A 24,020-nucleotide genomic window follows, 5' to 3' on the forward strand; every position below is an offset into this window, starting at 1 on the left:
ACTGACAATGGGAGAGTATCCTCCTCCACACCTGAAATTAGCAGGCTAGCACACAGCAGATCACGTGGCACTCTCTCCTCCAACGCCTTGCTGCCACCTCCCAGCATCTGCTGCCTGAGGCCTACACTCTGGTAGGGCCAGCCCTGGTCAAGGTAGCCTTCAACATGACATGCTTAATGGCACTGGGGGCATTATTTGTTTGGAAGCTGTGGGATGGGCAAGCAGAGCTTCACATAGGGCCATAGAAAAGAAGAACGCAGACTTCAGCTTAGCTGAACTGATTGCCTCTATTTGAAAACTCAAAAGGGAACTTGGGTTTATTTGAATTTTGCATAACCCAAGTTTTTCTTTTTTCTTTTTTTTTAAATGTGATTCATCATCAGCTGCACAAGCAATGTCCTCCTTGTAAAATTTAGTTGAATAATTGCAAGCATGACTGGCTGTACCATTAGGCAGGGCAAGGCCACTTCTCTCACACAGCAGATTTTAGGGAATGATTAGAGGGCATCAAATGCCAGCTATTTAGTCTATTATATTTTTACCATCGTTGGGAGTACCACTTGAATTTTCTGCCTCCAGCACCAAAATGTCTTGAACAGCATGAGAGCGAGGATCCATCAGCTAACATTGTGGTCCTATGTCGTGGCACATTTTGTTGTGTATTTAAGCAAGCAGGAGAACCACACTGGCTGTTCTGGTTACTAAACTCTTTCTACCTTCCCTCATCCCCCTCTGCACATGTGTGCGCGTGCACACACACATACACACACACACACACAGTCATAAGCATGCCAGAAGGCTTTGGCGGGGTATCTTCAGGAGTATTAGAAAGGTAGCTGGGGGGAGTTAAGAAGGGGGCCACAAAGTGTTGGAAACAAACTAGGAATACAAAATGTTCACAACAATAAAGTAGGATTCAGAGCCCTTTGCCTTTTATGGTCCAAGGGACCAACATGTACACACAAGCTTACATGCTGGGATGCAAAGGTGGCCAGAGCATATAATGCAGTTCCTGAGTCCAATGTACTGTGTAGTTAAGTCTTAAGAGAGCCAGGCAGCAGAAAGGTGATGGGATTGACAAGGGAAAGTGGAACGCAGATGCCAGATATCAACAGGAAAAGCAAGCAGAGGTTGGTCTTCCAATGGGGAGCACAATTTCATGCATGTGCGATTCTGAAGCGGGAATGTCCTAAAGTACTGTCCACATCAGCTGTACCACCCTACTTCTCCTGTAACTTATCCGCCAGGGTGCCCAACTAGCCGTGCTTCACCCACAGTGAATGGCAAAGTTATGGCCATTGGTTATTTGCTAAACCATCAGACTGATGGTCTGGACAGCTCGAAGGTGGGGAATAGAAGGGAGGGGATTATCTCTCAATTTTACTGTTATTATTGTTATAATATCCTTTTAAACCCTCGATCTGCCCGACAAAAACCTGCCATGACTAGTTGCTCCATGCCTAGAATCACCCTCATCTAGAAGGCCTACGGGATCTTGGAAGCCAATCGGGGACTGGGAGTATGAGGGGTGGGTGGGAACGTTCCTCCAGCCAGGTGAGCCATCGATAACTGTGGTCATGATAGACACGCCCGGATATTCTGTGGGTTCTGGCGTCTGGATTTCACCGAATGACCTCGGAACTCGGAGGCTCGTCTTCTGGGGCTGATTCTTCGGAGGCTTTCCACTGCTGCTTTGGTCACTGCTCCCCATTCCCTAGGGTCTTGAAAGGGTCGTATACACAGGCTGCTCCCAGTGTGTGGGACTATGAGACTGTGGCACTGAGGGTGCCGGGTCAGAGATGGCAGTGTATAGGGGACGTTGGGAGGGCCCCATATATGAGAAGGCCGAGTAGAGGCCCGAAGCCTGACTGGAGTGGCTGTAGTAGGGTCCTGAGGGCTGATGGTCAGGGTAGTCAAACTGAGGCCTGGATATAGAGGGAAAAGCTGAGCCATAATGGGGCAGACTGAGGGAGGTGTATGCTATCTGGGAAGTAGAGGGCTGGTCAGTGTAATGGCCGCCCGGAGCAGAGCCCTCTGTTTTCACTTGCGCCTTGGAGTCTACCACCGATGATGTGGCAGCAGACAAGGGGACACCGTGCTGTTTGGAGATCCAGGCAGAGTGTCCACTGGCAGCAGCCAGGGCACTCCCAAGGCCATAACCAGCAGCTGTGGCGTAACCCCCAACATGGCCTGGGTGAGCAGCATGTCCATTTGGCGGCAGGTACTGGTCAAACTCGTTGACATCAAAGGGCTCCATGTTGGACATCACTTCATGGCTGATCTCCCCAATATCCACATTGCCGAAGTCGATGTGAGGCTTGCCTCCTTCCCCAAGGGAACGCCCCTCCCGCTTGGAGTCAGCCTTACCCGACTGCAGTTCTGTCTTCGGAGTGGTCGGTGGTGTGGGGGGTCCATGGCTCTGACCTGTGAGATGAAAACCACATGAAGGAAACAGAGAGAACATGTGAATTACCTTTCTCATGTTACATATATCAACAGAACATCTTGGCTAGATCATGTCCAGGGTACCACATAGACTTGACCTCCTAGAGCAGCCTTCTCCAACCTGGCGCCCTGGGAATTATGCAGGCTGGAAATTATGGGAGTTGCAGTCCAAGACATCTGGAAGGCACCAGGTTGGGGAAGGATGTCCTAGAGGATGGAGCATGCACAGACCAGTATCTTGGTTGACTTTTCTACCCTCTTATGACCTGATAGAGTCATTCCTTTATAGAGCCTCTAGTGAAGAGGCAAAAAGGAAGTGGTACCCAGCAAAAACAAATAACAACAACAAGAAGATGGCAGCTGGGTGTAAAGTGGAAAAATTAAATTGGTGGTACCCAGTAATAAAGAAAAACAAGATGGCAGCTGGGTGTAATGTGGAAAATAGAAAGCTGGTACCCAGTAAAAACAACAACAGCAACAACAACAACGAGATGGCAGCTGAATGTAAAGTGGAATGCAGATGCCAGATATCAACAGGAAAAGCAAGCATAGGTTGGCCTTCCAATGAGGAACACAATTTCATGCACTCTGACTCTGAAGCAGGAATGGGCTTTGGCAATGATGAGCTAAGACTTTGTTATGTTGCCAAGCTCGCCTGTGCCATGCCTAAATACTGAGTCATGTTGCCCCCCCCCCCAAAGTGGCTTTTGTGATGCTGCCCTGTGTTTAGACAGCTGTTGATTTCCCAGGTAGCTGGGGTGAGTAACCTGAAGAGTCGCGGATCTCGCTACTGGGTTAGCTGTGTTTATGGGACTAACCTGAGGAGTGTTCAGGGTGCCCCTCCGACAGGGGGGATCCTTCCCCAGGGTGCCGGTGGTCCAAGTGGGCATTCTTGTAGTGGGCCTGGATAGCAGCAGCTCCACCAGCTTCCCCATCAGCTTGTCCGTCATTTTCGCCCTGGGCAGCCTTGCCGTTTTTTCGCCGACGCGGCTGGTACTTGTAATCAGGGTGGTCCTTCTTGTGCTGCATCCGCAGCCGTTCTGCTTCTTCGATGAAGGGTCGCTTGTCACTTTCATTCAACAATCTTAAGAAGACCAGAAAGAGTCGGGAGCAGGGGGAGGAAGCGGGAGACAGGTTTGTTAGAAGTGGAACCACAAAACATCAAGGCAACATCAACCAATAACACAAGCCCATCAGAGGCAATCTCACATCACCGCACCTTTGGAGAGAAGATGGGCAAAGATGAAGTTCTGAAGTATGATTAGTCCATCATGCCCTTGGACAACCCTTTTCTGAAGGTTTTGCAGCTACACTTTGAGGCTCTTCAGGACAGTTTATGAGACTGTGAGTGCTTCCAGACAAAGCCTTTCTCATGCCATCACCCTTGCCTCCTTCACAGAATTTTATGGGGTGTGTGTGTTTCCTTCTGCTCATAGCCCTCCCATGTTTTCCCACTGCTTTTCCTGTCTTTTTTCTTACAGTGGAAAATGTGTTAAGAAAAGATGGAATAGTTACACAGTGCCTTCTGACTGTTAGCATGAGGCCCCTCCGTCTGGAAGGACCCTACCACAGCTTTCCCTATCTTGATGCCCTCCAGATGTGTTTGACTATAACTTCCATCATCCCCACATAGGAAGCTGCCTTCTGTCAAGTCAGATCATGGGTCCATCTAGCCCAATATTGTCAACACTGACTGGCAGTGGCTCTCCAGGGTTTCAGGCAGGGGTTTTCCAGCCCGACCTAAACCTGGGACCTTCTGCATGTGCTCTACCACTGAGCTACAGCCCCCCTCATGGCCACGGACCATGCAGTCTGGGGATGATGGGGGTTGTAGTCCAATACGTCTGAAGGGCACCATGTTGGGAAAGGCTGAACTACCAGGTATTTGATGCTCAGGCACCTCTTTATGAGCCCAGGGAGAGTTATGCCTCAATTAATCAGCTATCCCACCTATTCACCATGAGTAGTTTGCAGTTCAGCTCACCAGCAAAGTTGTTTGCCATAGGCACAGTGTGATGTAACCCTCCCTCAGGTCTGCCTGCCTCCGCTTTGGGACAGCTGTCCTCACAATGTCCCACAGGCTTCAGCCCCTAAAATCACCAGGTAAAAGACAGACCCAATATGCCTAATTAGTTCCCTTTACCCAACCAGGAGAAGTACCCAGGAAATATCAACGCTATTGGTACTGCAGAAAGATGAACAAGAGTGGGATTTTATAAGTTAAAAACAAACAAATTAAAGTTTATTTAATACAAGAGATGTTATGTCTTATAATTAATCACTCAGTTCTTGGTCTTACCTTGCCTACTCTACCCCTTCTAACTCGTATTCCCACAACCCCACTATCTAGATGCACCTTAATCAAACCCCAAAGCCCTATCTAACCAACTCTCTCTCTCTCTCTCCCTCTCTCCCTCTTACACACACCCCTCCCTCCCACTTTTCACTCACTCACTACCAAATAGTTAATTGAGTTCCATTTAACACATATAAACACTAATATAAACTCCACATAGCAAGCATTGTGATTTTGTCACACATCATTTTTTTCTAAAATTCACTGGTATATACAAATTGATTTTGTGAACAAGCCCTTCATGGGTGTGTCTTTTCCTATGGAGTTCTATGAATTCTCTATACATGTTTTTCTGCTGAAGTTCCAGTGTCTTATAACATGTCTTGAGAGATTTGACAGAGTAATATGACATATTCCATGGAGATGTGGTATATTCTATACTTTGTTTTGTGTGGTTTTGGGAGCTGTGCAATTTGGATTTTGTGGGGGTCTCTGTGTTTTGGGGCCACATAATGAGAAGACAGGATACCCTGGAGAAGATGCTGATGCTAGGGAAAGTGGAAGGCAAAAGGAAGAGGGGCCGACCAAGGGCAAGATGGATGGATGATATTCTAGAGGTGACAGACTCGACCTTGCGGGAGCTGGGGGTGGCGACAGCCGACAGGAAGCTCTGGCGTGGGTTGGCCCACGAAGTCACAAAGAGTCGGAAGCGACTGAATGAATAAACAACAACAACTATGTTTTGGACTCAATTTCAGTCCGTTTAACAGGCACTGCTTTAGAAGACACTGTTTTGGAGGAGTAATAATAATTTTAAAAAATAGCACAGCCTTGTAGAACTCTGGATGAAAGGCACTATAGAAATGTAAAGTCAGTCCTGTAACATTTTGAGTTTTCTCCAGTTAGGACAGGATCTTGCCACGCATCCCATTAGACGTGGGATGGACAAAATCTCATACCTTTTTGCTTTTGCCTAGTTTGTTTTTGCTTTTGACCTCCCTTATAAAAGGCAGTCATTTTTTCACCCTATGCCAGGGATGGCTAGCTGGTACTCCTGAAATAACTTTTCTCTGGACCCTGGCAACAATATGTGATTTTAATGAAGGTGTGGTTAAAATGTTTGTTGCCAGTTTCATTTATAAGGAATAGAAAATAGTTTGCAAAAGTTGTTGAGAGAGAAACTATACATTACTACACTTTTTAAAAATCCCACCCTTTCCCCAAGGAGCTCAGAGTCAGCATACATGGTCCCCCTTTCCCATTTCATCCTTATAACAACCCTGTGAGATATATTAGGCCACGATAGGGGCTGGCCCCAGGTCCCCCAGTAAGCTTTCTGTCTGAGTGGGGAATTGGGGTGGCCATGTGTCCTCTTTTACAGAGGACAGTCCTCTACTTGAAGGGCTGTCAGAGGACTCTCCTCTATTTAAGATGTCCTCTATTTGAAATGTTGTCCAGTCCAAGACCAGTTTAAAAATAAAATACCATAAGAAGGGAGAGCAACAGGGGTCTTGAAGTTGCCCATCCACAGTTAGTCCCTGAACAGAAGACTGAGCAAGGTACACAGGTCACCTGATCACAGTCTTCCGCACTGTGGTGAGATGCCCTGAGATCTTAATGATGTAGGGCGGGATACAAATGTTTTAACTAAATAAATAAAAAATGTATGGTATTTCTATTTAAAGTAATTTGTAAATTTGCATCTATACATCTAAATTAGCATACGCAGATTTTATGCAAACTGGTGTCCTCTTTTTGTCCTCTTCTTTAATGATTCACAAGAGGCCACACTAGTGGAGATTGGACTTTGGCACACCCATGTTTAAGTCCAATACTAACCACAACCCGACACTGGCTCTCATTTCATTATTTCACTCTTAAGGGGTTCTCCCTATCCTTCTTAGGGGAATGCTTGGCCAGCTCTGAATACATTCATAGTACAACCTGAGAAGCCCTCACTGCTTGGTGTTGTTTACAGCCTGAGCACTCATGAAGTGGGCCAAGTTGTACAGCAAGACTACACTTCTGGCCTCTGGACATAAACTAGAGTGGCCTGTGCCCCAAGCACACAAAGATGGCTGTTCCTCCTCTATGTTTTCAGTATCTTTGGGGAGGGGGCAGCAGAAGAGGCTTCCAAACTGGCCCAAGACACTCCGCTGCCTGAGGCGAAGGATAAGATAATGCTGCCATTCTCCATTCCGCATACAGAATTTCCCTAGACTGGCGGCTGAATCTTATTTCTACATTGCCAATGGGACAGCGGCCACCGCCACCCCTGAGGGAAGCAGATTCACTTAGGGGACTCAGGGCAAGCTACATGGCACACAGAGTTCCCATCTCCCAGCAAGTGCCACCTGAGACAGCAGCCTCACTTTGCCTAATGGTAGGGCTGGCCTGAGCCAAGTGAAGATGGTAGTATGCCTTCCATATTGTTTGTATTATACTCAGATTCTAGGCTGTCCATTCAATGCCTGCAGAACATATTATTTCACTCAAATTCTAATAAAACCAAACCCAGAACTGTGTCTCTCAGGGAAAAGTAACTCTTCCCTTTTTCTGTTCTGTCCAATGAGGGAAAAACCTCTGGTCTGATAGACAAAATCCATGCAATCATAGAATAGTAGGGTTGGAAGGGGCCTATAAGACCATCGAGTTCAACCCCTGCTCAATGCAGGAATCTAAGTCAAAGTATCCCTGACAGATGGCTGTCCAGCTTCATCTTGAATGCCTTCCAGTGTGGGAGAGCCCACCACCTCCCTAGGTAATTGGTTCCACTGTCATATTGCTCTAACAGTCTGGAAATTTTTCCTGAAGTTCAGCTGGAATATGGGAAACAAACAGAATGAAATTCAATTCTTAGTACAGGAAGGAAATTACGACTTGACTGTTGTTCAGTCATGCCCAACTCTTCGTGACCCCATGGACCATAGCACGCCAGGCCTTCCTGTCCTGCGCTCTCTCCTGGAGTGTGCTCAAGTTCATATTCATTGCATCGGTGATGCTATCTAGCCATCTCATCCTCTGCCATCCCCTTCTCCTTTTGCCTTCAGTCTTTCCCAGCATCAGGGTCTTTTCCAGAGAGTTTTCTCTTCGCATTAGGTGGCCAAAATATTTGAGCTTCAGTATCTGTCCTTCCAATGAGCACTCAGGGTTGATTTCCCGACTTGATAGGTGTAACTGAAACTTGGTGGGATGACCCCCATGACTGGAATACAGCAATTGAAGGATATAACTTGTTCAAAAAGAACAGAAGGAACAGATAGGGAGGTGGAGTAGCACTATATGTTAAACACACACACACACACACACACACGGAACCCTTTCATCCCTGTAGCAGCCTATGAAGCAGGATTTTCCCACTTCCCCTTATTTACCAATTACAGCAGTGACTTTTGCTTCCATAGGTTTGACTCTGAGAGAGACAAACAGACAGGTGGATAGATAAATGGCTCTCCCTGCAGTTTCGGCCACTGTCACTATGCTAAAGTAACCTGCTGGGGAAAAAAGAAGGGATGCTTTGGCATGGTGAAAATTGCTCCCAAAACTGCAGGGAACCTAAAAATAGCTTACTGCATGGGAGATGCCTCTACATATTTACATTCCAAGAAGGCCCAGCCTACCCACAGACATGTTAATCAGGACTTAGTCTTGCCCCACTCCTGGCTTCCTATCTATGATAGTAGTAAGACACAAAATATACTGGGAGCAATAGGGTTGTGAGGACAATGCCTGTAAATGAAGCCGCAATGATGAGACTTCATTGGACCCAGAGGCTTTAGCCCTCGTATCTGTTCTGAATAGCAAGGATCAGCTTTGGAACACGAGAAGCAACAATTTATTAGAGCCACAAGTTCTAATTGGTTTAGTTGGTAGATGAATCAATTGGCAGATGAATCAACTAAAGCTTTAGTCTGCTAACCAGTGGGAGCTAATTTTAATCCGTGTCAAGATGCTAGTTAATAACATTCTTATTTATTGGTTCTGGAGTGTTACACAAATGGAGAATGAAACAAGAAAAGACTGGAGATGACCATCCATTCTAATGGCTTATGTTTATTACATTGTAAGTGATATTACACATCCATCAGTATCTATATTTATTTGGCTACCCAAGTGGCTTACAATTAAAATGCACAGTAAAATATGCTAGGGATACATGAAGCTGTCTATGCCATTTTCTACTGGTCCCTGGAAGTATCTACCTAAAATATCACAAAAGGGCTCCATTGTTGAGGTTTTGGTAACATGCCCTATTTATTTATACTTTTGATTGCTTCACCGACAAACAAATTGTCAATTAATCAACTAACAGTGCAATCCTATGCACGTTTAGACAGAAAAACCCCTACAAGTCCCAGCATTCCCCACCCAGCCATGAGAGTTATTTGCAATCCTATGCACGTTTTTCTGTCTAAACGTGCACAGGATTGCACCCTAAATGTTCTTTAATCAATTGACAGCCATAAATCAATAAGAGTGTCTGTAAGAATGTACAGAGTGCCCTGTCATCTGTACATCCTTTGGGGGAAGGGTGTGGTTACTCAGGGTAATATCCAGTGGGACTGCTGCACTCCTGCTGATTCTGTTGTGCAAGTGGGACCCATCGCTTGCACAACAGGGATTTAGCGCATCAGAAAGCAAGCCCCCAAACAAGCGGAAATGCTCATCTGCAGACTGGGGCAGGTTGGAGGAGCTCTGTTATTGAATGCCGCTGATATGCCCCTTTCCAGAAACGAATGTTTCCGGTTCCTGTCTGAAGCACTAAATTCCAGTTGTGCAAGTGCTGGGTTCCACTGGCACTTGGGCAGCATTGAATACTGCCCTTCATAACCAGGGCCTTCCCCTAAAACAAATGAGAGCTGGAGCAAGGTTTCCAGAACTGCTCCACCTTTGCACCTAAAACCAAATAGAGGGAAGCAGACCACAGACCCAGTCTTGTGCTCCATCCTCTCATCACATCCATCAGTTGCTGGCTGGGAACTCTGTTATAAACCCTTCAAATTATAGAGATAAAGGACTTGTAGGATAAAACATAACTTCAGGCGCATGCCGACATAACTAAAGATATGAGCTACTGCTACTTTTTTTTCTTGGAGAGTACATCCCCAGCTTCTCTCTGCCTTTGTCCTCCAATCTGCAGCTGCACTTGCCTCCATTTTGAATGCTGAGATAGTTGTTGGTTTTGCCCCTCTGCCCATACTTCAGGTGGGCTATCTACCTTTTTAATTTTAGTTATTTCAGCACCTCCTGTACGTTTAGTGATTAACATAGCATACCACAATGTTAAGTTGTTTGTTTTTAGTTGCAAAGCTACCCTGAGAAGGGGGAGCATGACATCATACCCACCAGCCCATCATGCTTCCAGCCTGCAGAACCAGTTTTCCCTGAGTTGGGCCTGGAAAGAAATGGGCACACCTGATAACAACATGGTGGGTGTGTTTCCAGAGTGCAGCAACCTTTATTTTGGGGTACATCTGTACACATCCCTAAAATATGCTAATTTAGCACATCCAATTTGCACATTCATAATTTGCATAATTTTTTATTATTTATTATTACATTTATATCCTACCTTTCTTCCATCGTGGAACTCAAGGTGGCTACATGTGGTTCCCAGGTGGCTCCCCTCCAAGCACTGATCAGACCCAGACCTGCTTAGCTTCAGCAAGGTGGCTGCCTCATGTGCCTTCTGACCATGTTCTAGATTTCAAGATCTCCAGTTTTGGTATTGTCTTCCATTCAGAATATCATTCCATCATTTAACTTTAGGGAGAGACTATAACTTAGTGGGTCCAGACATCGAAGACTTGCCACATTATTTGCTGCCCTGCCCTTTACATTCTGAACCAAGGTCTACATTTTTGGGTTTTATTTTGTCTTACCTGTATTGTAATACTGTTCCAGAGAAGATTTTTTTAATCTTTTGTCTGATGTAGATTCCACTGGAGCTCACAAGATCTCTCTCTTTGCTTTGGCAGCATCGAGAATTTGTGCAAAATTTATCTTTGAAAATGCAGTTGATTGTGCTGGGGATGCCTTGATTTAATGGGTTTTTTTAGTTGTCTTAACTCTCAGATTATAATTATCCATTTAAATATGGAAGCAGTTTAATTTAAATGAATTTTAATGAATTTTAAATTATGTATTGTGAATCTAGTTTAGTAGAAACCATTTTAGAGTTTGATTTTATGCTGTATTTGCCCTGATTTGTTTTAGTTGCTTTGGATATGTGAATGGCCCATGCAAGAATAAAATCTGAATCTGGGTCTATGCATTATAGCTTAGTGGCAGAGCACATGCTTTGTATGCAGATGGTCCCTGGCATCTCCAGGTTGGGCTGGAAAAACCCTTGCCTGAAATCCTGGAGAGCTGCTGCAAGTCAGTGTTTATAATACTGGGGTAGATGAACCAAGGGTCTGACACAGTATATGGGAGCTCCTTATGTTCTTTCAGTTCCCCCACCCCACACTGCAAATGAAGTTCCAGACTGAATAAGAAACAGAAACACTCCCAAGATATATTTCTTTTGGTGTGACATTTCCAGCCAAGCTAAGCACAGCTGTGATCTCACGAGCAAAATCATCATTCTACGTAAGATCTCTAGTTGAGAATTTCTGAGATACTAAACTGTCAGGGGCTCCTTGGAGGCCTCTCTCAGTCTAATCTAGTAGCCAAGTCCAGACACAGACAAACTGATTCTTTTTAAAGCTTTATTCCTCTTTTACAACTTAACAACTCTACTGTTAGCAACTAGATATGAGCAGCAGAGTACCTATGCCCTACGTTGGAACAGTTGGTCCCCGTTTGAAAGGGAATTACTGGCAGACCCCTGAACTTAAGGGCTAGGGAGAGTCCCTCCCCTTTTCCCTTGGATCCTCTGGGCGCAGCCATTGTTTGTGCGCCAACCGGGCACTACGCCTCCTTTCTGCGCCCTCCATTTGGCGCCGCTCTCTGCGTTGGCGTCACGCATCCATCAAGTCTGCTTCCCGCGCTCTGTCACTCCCAGGACTTCTATCTAAGCTAGGAATGCTGGTGGGAGGAATCTCCATCAGCTGTTGGCCCTGGGAAAGAGGAGCGCGCTCCTCTCCCAGGAGCGACTCCTCTTCCTCAGAATCAGAACTACTCTGGGATTCTATGGGCTCAGTGTCCACCCTGACATAAACTGAAGGAGCTTCTGTGCATCTATGCAAGTGCTGGAGGTTCTCGTGTTACTGAAATTAACCCTTTCACAGAGTCTTGGGGTGCTTCCAGGTGAGGCTTTTATGGTGCCATCTCCCTGCCTCGTTCACAAGCTTTTAGAGGAGGCCAAGATGTCGTCTTCCCTTTGTAGCTTTCCTGTTTTCCCACTTTTTTCTTACCGCAGAAAATCCATTATGGAAGAAAATGCTGAATTGATGCATGATGCCTTTGGATCATTAGCAATAGCAGGAGCCCTCAGTCTGGAAATGCCCTGCTTCTTCTTTTTCTTACCATTAAGGAAGAAAAGAAGGAACAGCAGTACAACGCCTTCTAATTAGTAGTACTAGCAGCCTCTGTCTGGAAGCAGCCTAAGGCTATAAAGTAAGACAGTTCAGGATGAAGGGACAATAATGGTAGGAATAATGTACCATAAGCAGACCTTAGCAAAGGTAATGGCAAACATAAGACTTAGCTTCTCTTTTTCTCTCAGGGAGTAACTATATAGAATGACCTGCCCTGGAGCCTCTTACGGTGCTGACCTAACTTCACACCAGGCAGTGCTGAGTGGGTCACTGCCACATAACTGCATTCTACCATTGCCTTAATCCAGGAGATTAGAACCACTGAGCCACCATGAGTTCAACACCAGCTTTCCTGTCTCGCTTCCTTTCCCCATAGATCACCCACAAACGTCCCCAACAACCCTGATTTCCCCATCCTCAGTTGTTCCAAACAGCTCTCCAAAGGGTCTTAAAAGGTTGTATATGTTTCCATCCTGACTTTGCCTAACTCCCAGTTATTTCCAAGAAGTGGGAAACCTGGACTGGGAATCAAACCAATTCTGAAAGCTCTTGGGAGTTTTCCTGGAATGGAAAGAAAACAAAGACTCACTGGGAATGGATCCAGATTTTTTTTTTAACCAAGTACCAGTCAGTAGAGAACTAGGTCCCTGCAAGCTATCCAGGGCTTCCAGTCTTTGCTTGGACCAGTGCACACACAAAGCAAAAAGAATGGATTATTCTATGACTGCACCCATGTGTACCTAACTGTACTGTTTCTTCTGATTCCAGGACACAGCAAGATGCAGTCGGCCTTTACTGATGCAAAGTACCTTATGTGCAGTGACATGGAAACATCTGATAGGAGGAAACATGCTGCAGAAACAGCCTCAACTTCCCACCCACCCCTACTCCTCTGCATGCTTGATCTAAGAGCGTAAGAAGAGCCTTGCTAGATCAGACCAAAGGCCTGCCTAGTCCAGCTTTCTGCTTGCAACAGTGGCCAACCAGATGCCCCAATGGGAAGCCCAACAACTGGTATTCAGAAGAATACTGCCTGTGACACTGGAGGTAATCATGATTAGCTAATTATGACAGACGTCATGACTAGTAGCTATTGATAGCCTTATCCTCCATGAATTTGTCTAATGCCCTTTTAAAACCATCCATGTTGGTGGCCATCACTATATCTTGTGATAGCAAATTCCATAGTTTAACTGTAAACTGTGTGAAGAAGTACTCCCTTTTATCTGTCCTGAATCTCCCACTATTCAACTTCATGGGATAACCCCAGGTCCTAGTATTAAGAGATAGGGATAAAAACATCTCCCTCTCCACTTTCTTCACACCATGCATAATTTTATACACCCCTATCACTGATGCAATGAATATGGACTTGAGCACGCTCCGGGAGAGAGCACAGGACAGGAAGGCCTGGCGTGCTATGTTCCATGGGGTCATGAAGAGTCGGACACGACTGAACAACTGAACAACAACAAAATCATGTCAATCTCTCAGTCTTCTCTACAAATTCTGTGAATGTTTTGCATCCAGGTACATGCCACACACCCAACCCTATCTTTCTCTTCTCCTTCCATCTCTCCTGGCTTCCTTTTGTTCTTCCCAGGGATCAGAACTTCAAATCAGCTTTAGCAAAGTGAAACTGGTATGAGCAGGCAGAGGCTGAGAGATTTGGGGGATTTGGATTTCACTTGCTTCCTGCCTGGGCGTCCCCCCTACTTCATGACCTTTCATGCGAAGGAATTTTTGCATGGAGAGAAAAAGAGAGAACAGATCGGCATGTAAAGCCATTGGTCTTAAGGCAGCTTTAACTGAACCTTCTCTCTGCCCCCCCCCTCCAAAAATGCAGAATGCTTTATGCAGTCAGAGTGGCATCTGCACTCCAGTTGTATACTCAGAGACAACCTACGTTTCCATGTTTTATTATTTTGGTATTGCAGCATATTAAGTGTAGCAGTTATGCCAGTGGTTGATTGTAAGTGGTACAGTTAAGTTGTGACACACAGCCACCACTCTTTATTCACTGGTATCAGCTGCAGCTGACTCAGTGTGGTAAGGAGGGCTTAGTCATTGATCCCACAGAGAGCAATGAGAATAGGGGCAGGGGGGAAGACAACACAAGATCATATGTATCTATGTACATATGTGCACGCACACATGCACACGCACACGCACACACATGCAGATGCTGCAAGTAGGGATGGGGGGTAAATTTATTACCTAATTTCACAATTTTGAACCACTGTGCAAACCAAAACTCGATTATCCTTCAAAATTCACATGTCTCCTATTTTGCCAATGGACTTCTCCAATCAAAATATGCATACAAACATTCATATATTAAGAAGAAGAATGTTAAACGTGCATTGTATTTGGTTACATTAGGCAAAAATGTGTACAAAAATGCTTAAGGATTTTCATGCAAACTTAAAAAAACAAAAACAAAGTTCAGGACTGGAGAATTCTCAGTGTCTGAGGTGAACCCAAATTAAGATTAGAAAAATAAGAAACTGAGAGAAATGGAAATTGACAGCACAGTAACAACAGAAAGTTGTGCAAGGTTGCTTGTGCTGAGAAAAATCCTGCTGTTATCCACATCTAGTTTTGGATAGCCCTCCTTCTCTAACCTCCGAGCCAGATAATTTATTTCTCTTTACACACCACCAACAGAGCATCTTCCATCTTTTCTTATTCCGGATGAAAAGGGAATAGCTGCACAATACCTTTTAATTGGTAATGCTAGAACCCTCTGTCTGGGAGCACCTTTAAAAGAATGTTCCAGTAGATATGAAACTGAGTTATGAAGAAGTTCAGTGCTATCCATTTGGTTTTGAACACAGATAGTGGTTTTCCTGCCCCATTATAGGTGTTAATTTAACTTTGCAAAACTAGGATGATTTTATTATCAGCAATTACTGCTGTTGTGAATGGCTCCTGCCCCCCCCCCCCTTTTGGCATCCATTTAAGGCTTAATTGAAGTGTCACATACTGTACTTTTTGCATTTCATTGCCATTTCACCACTTCTTTTTCTTCTTCAGCCAACTGTGCCCATTCATCTGACGAAGGGGTTCTACTCCACAAAAGCTTGTGCCATAATTTATTAGCTTTTAAGACACCACAAGAATCTTTGCTGGTTTTGGTAAGGGAAAGGTATTCTGCTCCTTATTTCACCTGTTCACAGTCTCCGGTCTGGCACTGAAATCAGATGCTCAAACTGAGATCTGAGGAGCCCGAATTTATATTATGCCCTGAGACACAGCTAGGGTGACCAGATGCAAAAAAGGTCAGGTTTCCTGCACCTTTAGTAGTGCATGACAAGCAACACATGCTCAAATTCCCTCTTCTACACATCATGCTGGCTGGGGCTGATGAGAGTTGAAGCCCAATAATATCTGGAGAGACACAGGTTTCCCCACCCCTGCGAATGTGTAAAATCAGTTTCTTCCAAAGCTGCATCAGGCACCCAAGTGTCTCAATTCCATCACTACCCCTTAAGTATATGTGTACAATTATCTCCCATTTGTGGAGCATAGTCTGTGTGCCTTGCTCTCAGGCTGTGTTTTTCTTCTTGGGATATTACAAATATCTGTTCAATCAAAGCACAACACTACGTGCTACTTATAGCCCTTCTAAATGGAGCACAGCTTGTTCTTGAATGAGCATCACTGGCTCCTTTTGAACCCAACTTAAAATGTTACTTCTGATCCAGAAATCAACTCCTCCCCTCCCTCTCACATTGCATGGGTTGCCAGACTTTTTTTTTTTAAATCGTGCCTTGTTTTAGGTCACAGGTGAGCATATGTTGTTGGACTCCAACTCCCATCAACCTCAGCCAACATGGCCAATGGTCAGGAATGATGGGAGCTGTAGTCCAACAATTCTGGAGGGCCACAGGTTGCCCATTCCTCTGTTACGGTTTCTTTTTTAATTGTTTAGAGCCTGTGTGCTTTCCCCACCTCATGGACAGAAGCATATGCATTGTAAAATTTAAAAAAGAGAAAGGAATGAACAGCAACAAGGTTACACCTCCACAACACACCTGCTGTGTTTACATCTCTTATGGAATACTGAGCTATTATTTATTTTATTATTTACAATATTTATATACTGCTCCACATCAGAAGATTTCAGAGTGATGAACAAGGTAAAAGAATAAAACACCAGGTTAAAACAGTTAAAACCTTTTTTTAAAAAGACAAATTCCAATAAGGTCAAATTTAATAAACTGTGGCTGGTCATGCAAGGAAGGCCTCTTGAAATAACAATGGGCATCTCTATACCAGCCTAAAATCCTGCATTTAAAACGGGGCTTCCTGCTTCTGTTTTAAATGCAGTATCACAACAACTCCCTTTTTCATGTGCTTCCTTTTCCACCTCCCCTTTCCCCCTCCTCCCCTGTATCTGAGTCTTCCATTATCTTTCACTGATCTCACTCCTCTTCTTGCTGCTTTTCCTCTTTTCATGGAGGGAACTCAAGCAGAACACAATGGGGTAATTTGATAGCTCATTATCTGCAATCTATTTAAAAACGGAACAAAGGGCATTTAGTGCAGGAGACGCCATGGAGGGTCACGGCATCATGTAAAGAGCCCACAAACTTCCGTGAAGGAGCAATCTCAATTGCAGGATAGAAGCTCCGTGTGAAGAAAGCCAATGTCTTCAGGAGGAGCCGGAAGGAACACAATGGTGCCTGCCTGATGCATTATTGGTGACACATCCACTGGTACAGGTAGAGCAGGGCCTTGGGACCAAAGCGGGGAGGGGGCAAATGAACATTCTGAGAGCAGCAGGTGATCAGGGCAGCAGGGCAGCAGACGAAATGGAGTTCCATTTTATTCCTGTAGTCATGATGGTGCTATGATTTAAGTGAGTTTAAAATGCACGTGCTCAGTTTGTTTTTAAAATCAGGCTTGACAAGCAGTTGTGTTGTTGTAACATATCAGGAATGTAGAAGCAGTTGTAAAGCATGGAATGGTGCTTGGCTGGTAGAGAAATGTTAGTCGTGTGCTTTACAACTGAAGCAATACACATGGCCACTGAAAGAGGCCCCCCTAAGATCATTAAGTCTAGGGTCTAAAATTATCTAGCTAGCAGTGGAGGCTGGTGGCTCCGATATCAGTGGGGTGGAGAATCCAGGTTTCAGTCAGAACCAGTCAGAACTCTAAAGGAGCTGTCCAAGGTGAAGCATAGATAAGGACACTCCTGATTCTCAGCCCAGTCTCTGGAGTTTCTTTACAGTTCTGCCTGTTTCTGGCTGCGAAGCACCTTGGATAACTCCTTTAGGGGGAATCTACACACAGCAGTTTTACCATTATCGTACTGCAATGATAACTATTGGTGCACATGACACCAATGGGTACCAATAGTTATCACTGCAGTATGATAACGGTAAAACTGCTATGTGTGGATTCAGCCTTAGCGTTCTGACTGGTTCTGACTGAAACCTGGGGAGAATTCACCACCCTACTGTTATCAGTAGGGACCACGGTGGCTTAGTGGTTAAGACGCTGAACTGCAGACAGGAAGGTCGGCAGGACAGCAGTTCGAGACGTGAGTGCCGTGTGACGGAGTGAGCTCCTGTCTTCAGTCCCAGCTCCTGCCAACCTAGCAGTTCGAAAGCAAGAAATTGCAAGTAGATAAATAGGTACTGCTTCGGCGGGAAAGGTAACAGCGTTCCGTGCACCTCGGTGTTCAGTCATGCCAGCCACATGACCACGGAAGCGTCTTCGGACAGCGCTGGCTCTTCGGCTTAGAAATGGAGATGAGCACCACACCCTAGAGTCGGACACGACTGGTTGGGGACACCTTTACCTTTACCTTTTTTTTTTTTTACTGTTATCAGTGCCATCAGCCTCCACAGATAGCTATACCACTGGACACAACCCTTGTGCAAAAATTGCAGAATGGATAAAATGTGGCTGGGATACACTGAATTATCATTTGGAAAGCCACTGAGAACATACCTAAGGCTTAAAAGGGCTTTTTCCTGTGAGGGGGCTAGGAATCTCTAACAGAAAATTCTCAGCTCCCCCACCAAACTACCATTCGCAAGAGTCTTTGGGGGAAGTCTTAAACTGGTATAAAAGTGATATATCTTTGTAGTGTAGAAATGTCCCCAAGTTAAAAACCCTTTGTGATCAGGTTGTTTATAGATATTCCTGTAAATTCCTAGACACACAGAGCAGGGACTAAGCTGCACCAGAGAATATTTCTGATACACCTTAGTTCATCTTCTTATGGTCCTCAGTTCATATTGCAACCAATCAATTAGTGTTTAATCTGCCTCAGCACTCTCTTTTTTTGCCTCCTTTGTTGCAACAAACATACTCCTCAGGAACCCGTTCCTGCGGCCAGTACTTATTCTGGTTGGAATTTGTTATTTGATCTCTTGCCCAGGAGAGGGTGCTCTGGACACCAGTATCTTGGCCTCTGTTTTTCAAACAGAGGAATGAGTGTGGTTTCCTACTACATTATACCAGATTCTGATAATCGTTTAGTCTTGTTTCCAAATGGGTGAGGCTCCTGTTTACAGGCATTTCACAGAATGCATGTATATAATGTGTGTGTAGGCGCGCGCGCATAAGTAAGTGAAAGCCCACCACCCTCTAAAGGGAACTTTAGTTCCCACAGCACTGTCTGACACCACTGAGGATCACCATCTGGCTCTGTAGCACCCATCTCTGTCTCTCTCTGCCTCTTAAGAAAAGATGTCTTCCAAGGATTCCACATCCCAAGCAATTTACTAGGTTAGAAAAATCTAATGGCACTACACGCAGGGATAGGTAAACTTTTTGGGCCATGGACACATTTGGCAGTTTGATAAACTGTCCTGGGCACTACCACAAAATGGCTGACATGGGAGGCATGGCAAAGGACAGGTAACCTTCCCAAAAGACTGAGTACAAGGCAGACGGCCTTCTCAGTGGTGGCCCTGTACCGGTGGAATCAACTTCCATCAGGGATTCATCAGGACCCTTCTTTATAGATCTTCAGGAAAGCTCTGAAGTCCCACTTGTTTTTTCTGGTGTTTCTGCAAGTCTGAATTGATGGTTTTTATTAGTAGGTTTTGTTTTTATTGATTTTAATTGGCAATCTCTGTTTTTATGGATTTTATTGAATATGTTTTAATGGATTTTTGCTGTATCTACTTTGTGTGATTTTTACCTTGTATGCCACCTTGACAGGATACCACCTTAGAAATAATTTGTGATAGATAGGTGGGGTCTGAGCCCCAGCACACTAAACAACCCCTTGAATCCACAGTTTTCAACATCAACGGAAACCTATTTCACAGCAATCCCAGCTGATGGTAAGAAAATTTGTTAATAAACACAATTAAGTGAGAGGGGTAGGGCACCTTGGTGGGCACCAAGAAAAGAGTCCGAGGGCACATTGATGCTCAAGGGCACCATGTTGTCTGCCCCTGAACTGCAGCATCCAAAGTGAATTCAGCAGCTATCCTGGGTCCAGCAATTTCCTTACATTCAGTCTAAGGCACTGGCAGTGGAGGATGGTGGCTCTGATTTTGGTGGGGCTGTGAACCCATTCTGGGCTTCAGTCGTAACCAGCCAGAACTCTAAAGGAACTATCCAAGATGCTGAACCCTATCCCCAAAATATGTTCAGCACCTTAGATAGCTCTTTAGAGTTCGGGCTGGTGCTGACTGAAACCCAGAATAGATTCACAGCCGCACCAAAATCACAGCCACAGCCTCCACTGGGCACTGGATGCCATTTTGTTGCATGGGAGATGGTGAAAAGGAGCAGCTAAGCAACTAGACTCAGTTGCAAAAATACTCTAGGGTGTGGGGTTTTGTTTTGTTTTTTAAAAAACCTTCTCTTTAAGCAGGCCCTTTTGGTATCACCCTCTCTCTATCCTGACTGAAGTTAGCAAAACAGAGAGGAAAACATTCAGTTTTTACTACATTCAAGTTTCTGATGACATGTGCACTCATACTGGTTAACAGAAACATCCAGAGATGACTTGCATATTTGCATCCACCATCACAGCTTCATTTCTGCAGCCAGAACATTCACATTGTCTGATCCTGACAACAACTAAAGCAATACCGCGTAATGCAGACTGTTGACACATTCAGCCAGGAGTCATTGACAGGTCATGAAGTGATGAGACATCAAGTTGAAGGAAAAATGTATTTGTAAGTCTCTACGACCACCACCAATAAATTTTTAGAAATATATAAAAATAATAAATAAATAAATAAATAAATAAGTTCTTTATTTAACCGTTTAAATATGGTGGAAGTCTGTAAGACCTGAAAATGTTGCCCTGTCCCAGTGTGTAGACATAATAACAGAAACAATAATTCTATTTTTAAATAATTTATACCCTGCTTAAATCCCACCCTCACCCACAGCGTGGCTTAAAAGAGAGAGGGAAGTCACAGCATCATAGCAATAATGGCACAGATATAAAATAAAACAAGACGTACCCAATTATAATTCTATATATTCCAGAACTGATCCTTAGCACTAAAAATTAGTTACAGGGCTAAGCCACAGTGAGCCCTGCATAGCTCTGCAGCCTATGAAAAGTAGTCTAATGATTTACCACTGGAAAGTCCAACAGTAATACGGAGCACCAAATGAGGGGAAACATTTAAGATATTTGTCTACTGATGTTCATAACATTTTTATCTCAGTTCACAATACAGATAATTCTAACCTCTGGCAGCTAATAGGTAGCCTTGATCAAGAACAGTCTAGGGCATGGTCTGAAGATGCATGATGCAGCAACCTTGCTGAAACTAGTCAGAGGCTGATCAGTGGTTGCATGGGAGTCTGCAAACCCCATGCGTGCCACTTTGAATACTATCATGGAAGAAAGGCGGGATATAAATGCAATTAATAATAATTTCCTCAGCAGTTCTATACTTTCTGTGGGATAGCTATTCCCAGCATGATGTACAGGAAGAGAGGAGCTTAAATAAATGGGAAGTAATTGGAACAGTTAATTACAGCATAAAACAGAAGTAGTTACCATCACAGATGTTACCACAGAGGCTGAATCACTTCTAGCTGTCCCCTATTATCACTAATCATTAAAAAAAAAAACTTGGGTCACACTGTAAGGCGAAAGCACATGATAATCTAATGAGAGACTCACCACAAAATCACATAAGGGCCTATTTACATTTCCCAGAGGTGTGGTTTCATAGTGAATTGCCCCTGGAATGGATGGAGGTTGAGTGTACTTCACTCCCATTTGTTTTCCCACACTAATAAACCTGTCAGTGCCAATGCAATTGTGGATGCCACATATGTATCGTTACCCCAAGCTTGCTACATTTTCCTACACTGCCTGAAAACAGTGTACTAAACAGTTCTCTGCAAAATGAGGAGCACAGATTAAAAAGACACATGAAAAGGCTAGGATTCTGAACATGCATACATGCTGCCAAAAAGACACACATGGTTTGTTCATGCATGATGGTCTCCATGGATATACACTTTTTTTCCCCCCTGAAGCCCCTATAGCAAATTATATGTACCCCACATGTCTTGGCAATCACATATCATGAATGCATGCACCTATTTCCCTACAGGCACATGTGATAAAATAGACATGTATCTTCTTCTTATATGAAAATGCATGCATGAGGTACACACATGTGATTTCCTAAATAACATATGTATTTCTATAGGAAATCCATCATGCGTGGAGTCACCGGCCTTTACATTTTAGAACTACTTTGGTCCAGTAGCTGAGAGGCCATTTTCAAACCTCAGCTCAGCTGCAGAATTAGTGAGTGAATATGTGTGCGCGTGTGTAGCAGGAGAGAGGGAGTCTTGGACAAGCCACTCTCAGCTTCTCATCTGTAAAATGCGAACATTAGAAACATAACTCATAGGCTTGTTGGGAGGAAGAGGAGCTAAAGCACATTGCATATTAAAAGTGGTGCAAGCACTATGATTTTAAGTGTACTGGGTAGTCACAGGTCTTCCCTCCCCATAGGAACCCCCATGTTCCACTGATGTGCAGATATGACCACATGAAAATGCAACGCCACTTGATGTCTACATCTATAGACATTTATAACAGGGGCTCCCAAAGTGCATTGATTGAATCCAGGGGTAGGGGAGTCTGCGTGCATTTGAAGAAAACTGCAGTTGTCCGACTCTCCCACAGGGATCACAAACCACCGTGAAAATTATTCCTGGCCCTGGCAGGCAGCAGTAGCAGCACCAGAAGAACTGGAAAAAGCAATCCCTTTTATATATTGCCAGTGAAAGATACTTTTAAAAGGAGAGGAACTACTCCTATCCTCTGGAGTCTACCACTCAAAATAGGGGGTTGCAACAGAAAAAATCAATGTCATTATATCAATGCGTGATCCTGGCCGTCTGAGGGGTATTGCATTGCAGGATGGACCTGGTGTCACAAGGGTTGCCAGATCAACACTTCAGGAATAAGGGATGTTTCGGAATCACGGAGTGTCAAATGATGGGCATCCATTAGGTTTTACGCAAAGTACGGAAAGAAATGGATTCCTGCAGTGAGCAGGGGGTTGGACTTGATGGTCTTATTCTATGATTCTGTGGAACAGCCCTGCTGTTACCAGTATTTGCTATGTTCTATGGGACTGTGAATGATATTATGGAATGTCTCTTAAACTCAGCAAGATCTGGAAACACAGTCAGTGGATTTCCATCCCTCAAAAGAGAGGGAAGACTACTGAGTAACCTTAATCTTTAAAAGAAATAAATAGAAAAAACAGCTTAGAACTCCTATTTTTGTAAGAATGTGGAATCACAGAAAGAAGGAGAAAGTTATAAAGAATGTTAACAGAGCAAGGGCAGCAGCAGGCTTTCTGCAGGTCAAGACAAGAGAAGCAAGAGATGTTTATAGTTTGCCAAAGTGATTCAAACTTTAATGGCACCAACGGTCACATCGATTCTGATCCCAAATCTGTTGCATTCTCAGTACATGGAAAGTTGCAATACGTGTGTCTTACATAGCCTTGAAGCTCTCCTGCACTTTAACATCTGTTTGTTGTTCATGTGAAAGACAGTGCAAAGGAGTAGCGTTCGTAATGTGAATTGGCATTCTGGCCAAATGCAGGTTTTGCATTTGCAGCTTAAGCCATATGTGTGAAAACAGCCTTAAACGATGGCTTTCGATTCGGATCACTGAGCTTCAACCTTTCCAGACCAAGAACCCAAATTTAACCCAACCTGCACAATATGAGAATTAGTTTTAAACCTCTATAAATTATTTTGCTATCTCTCTCTCTCTCTCTCTCTCTCCCCCATTCTTCCTACAAAATATCGGAGGCACTGCTGGCCTAGCCTACCATAGGGAAAGCTGTGATCCACCAGTTGAAGTCTCATGAACTAGCCTTTAATACAGTAACACAGGGGTAGGCCACCTGGTGCCCTCCAGATGTTTTGGATTACAACTCGCATCAGCCCCAGCCAGCATGACCAATGATCAAGGATTATGCTTGTTGTCATCCAAAACATTTGGGGCAAGGGGAGAGGTACTGGGTTGCCTACCCCTGCAGTGGTATCTGTACTTAGGCTTGTTATCTCTTTCCTTTTCCAACTCAGGTGGAACCAGTAAACTGAGTTATCGTGGGACTGATCCACCAAGTGCTATGCTGCTGTACAGCCTCTGTTCATTGTGATGGGGCTCGCACAAGCCCCAGTGAACGGAGTGGAAGCTGCAGAGCCATAGTACTTGGTGGACAGCGTGACCTTTTTGACTTGTGTGTCCCTAGAATCAGAACAGAAAATGACCTTGCTTCCGAAGTAGCTTTTAAAGACGTAAATGCTGCCAC

General features: G+C 44.4%; 1 protein-coding gene across 1 annotated transcript in view; it reads right to left on the reverse strand.

Moving 5' to 3' along the window:
* Positions 1-364: 364 nt before the first annotated feature.
* SOX10 (SRY-box transcription factor 10) overlaps positions 365-24,020 on the reverse strand; it is a 29,455-nt gene continuing 5,799 nt past the window's right edge. The window contains exons 2-3 of the mRNA XM_084809785.1: positions 3,264-3,529; positions 365-2,424 (exon numbers count right to left, since the gene is read on the reverse strand). Coding sequence (XP_084665911.1) covers positions 1,715-2,424; positions 3,264-3,529 — 976 coding nt within the window. The 3' untranslated portion in view covers positions 365-1,714. The remainder of the gene's footprint in view (positions 2,425-3,263; positions 3,530-24,020) is intronic.

The sequence above is a fragment of the Heloderma suspectum genome, chromosome 7 (assembly GCF_057233095.1).
Source record: "Heloderma suspectum isolate Gila_16-S chromosome 7, 16-S_ref, whole genome shotgun sequence".
NCBI lineage: Eukaryota > Metazoa > Chordata > Lepidosauria > Squamata > Helodermatidae > Heloderma > Heloderma suspectum.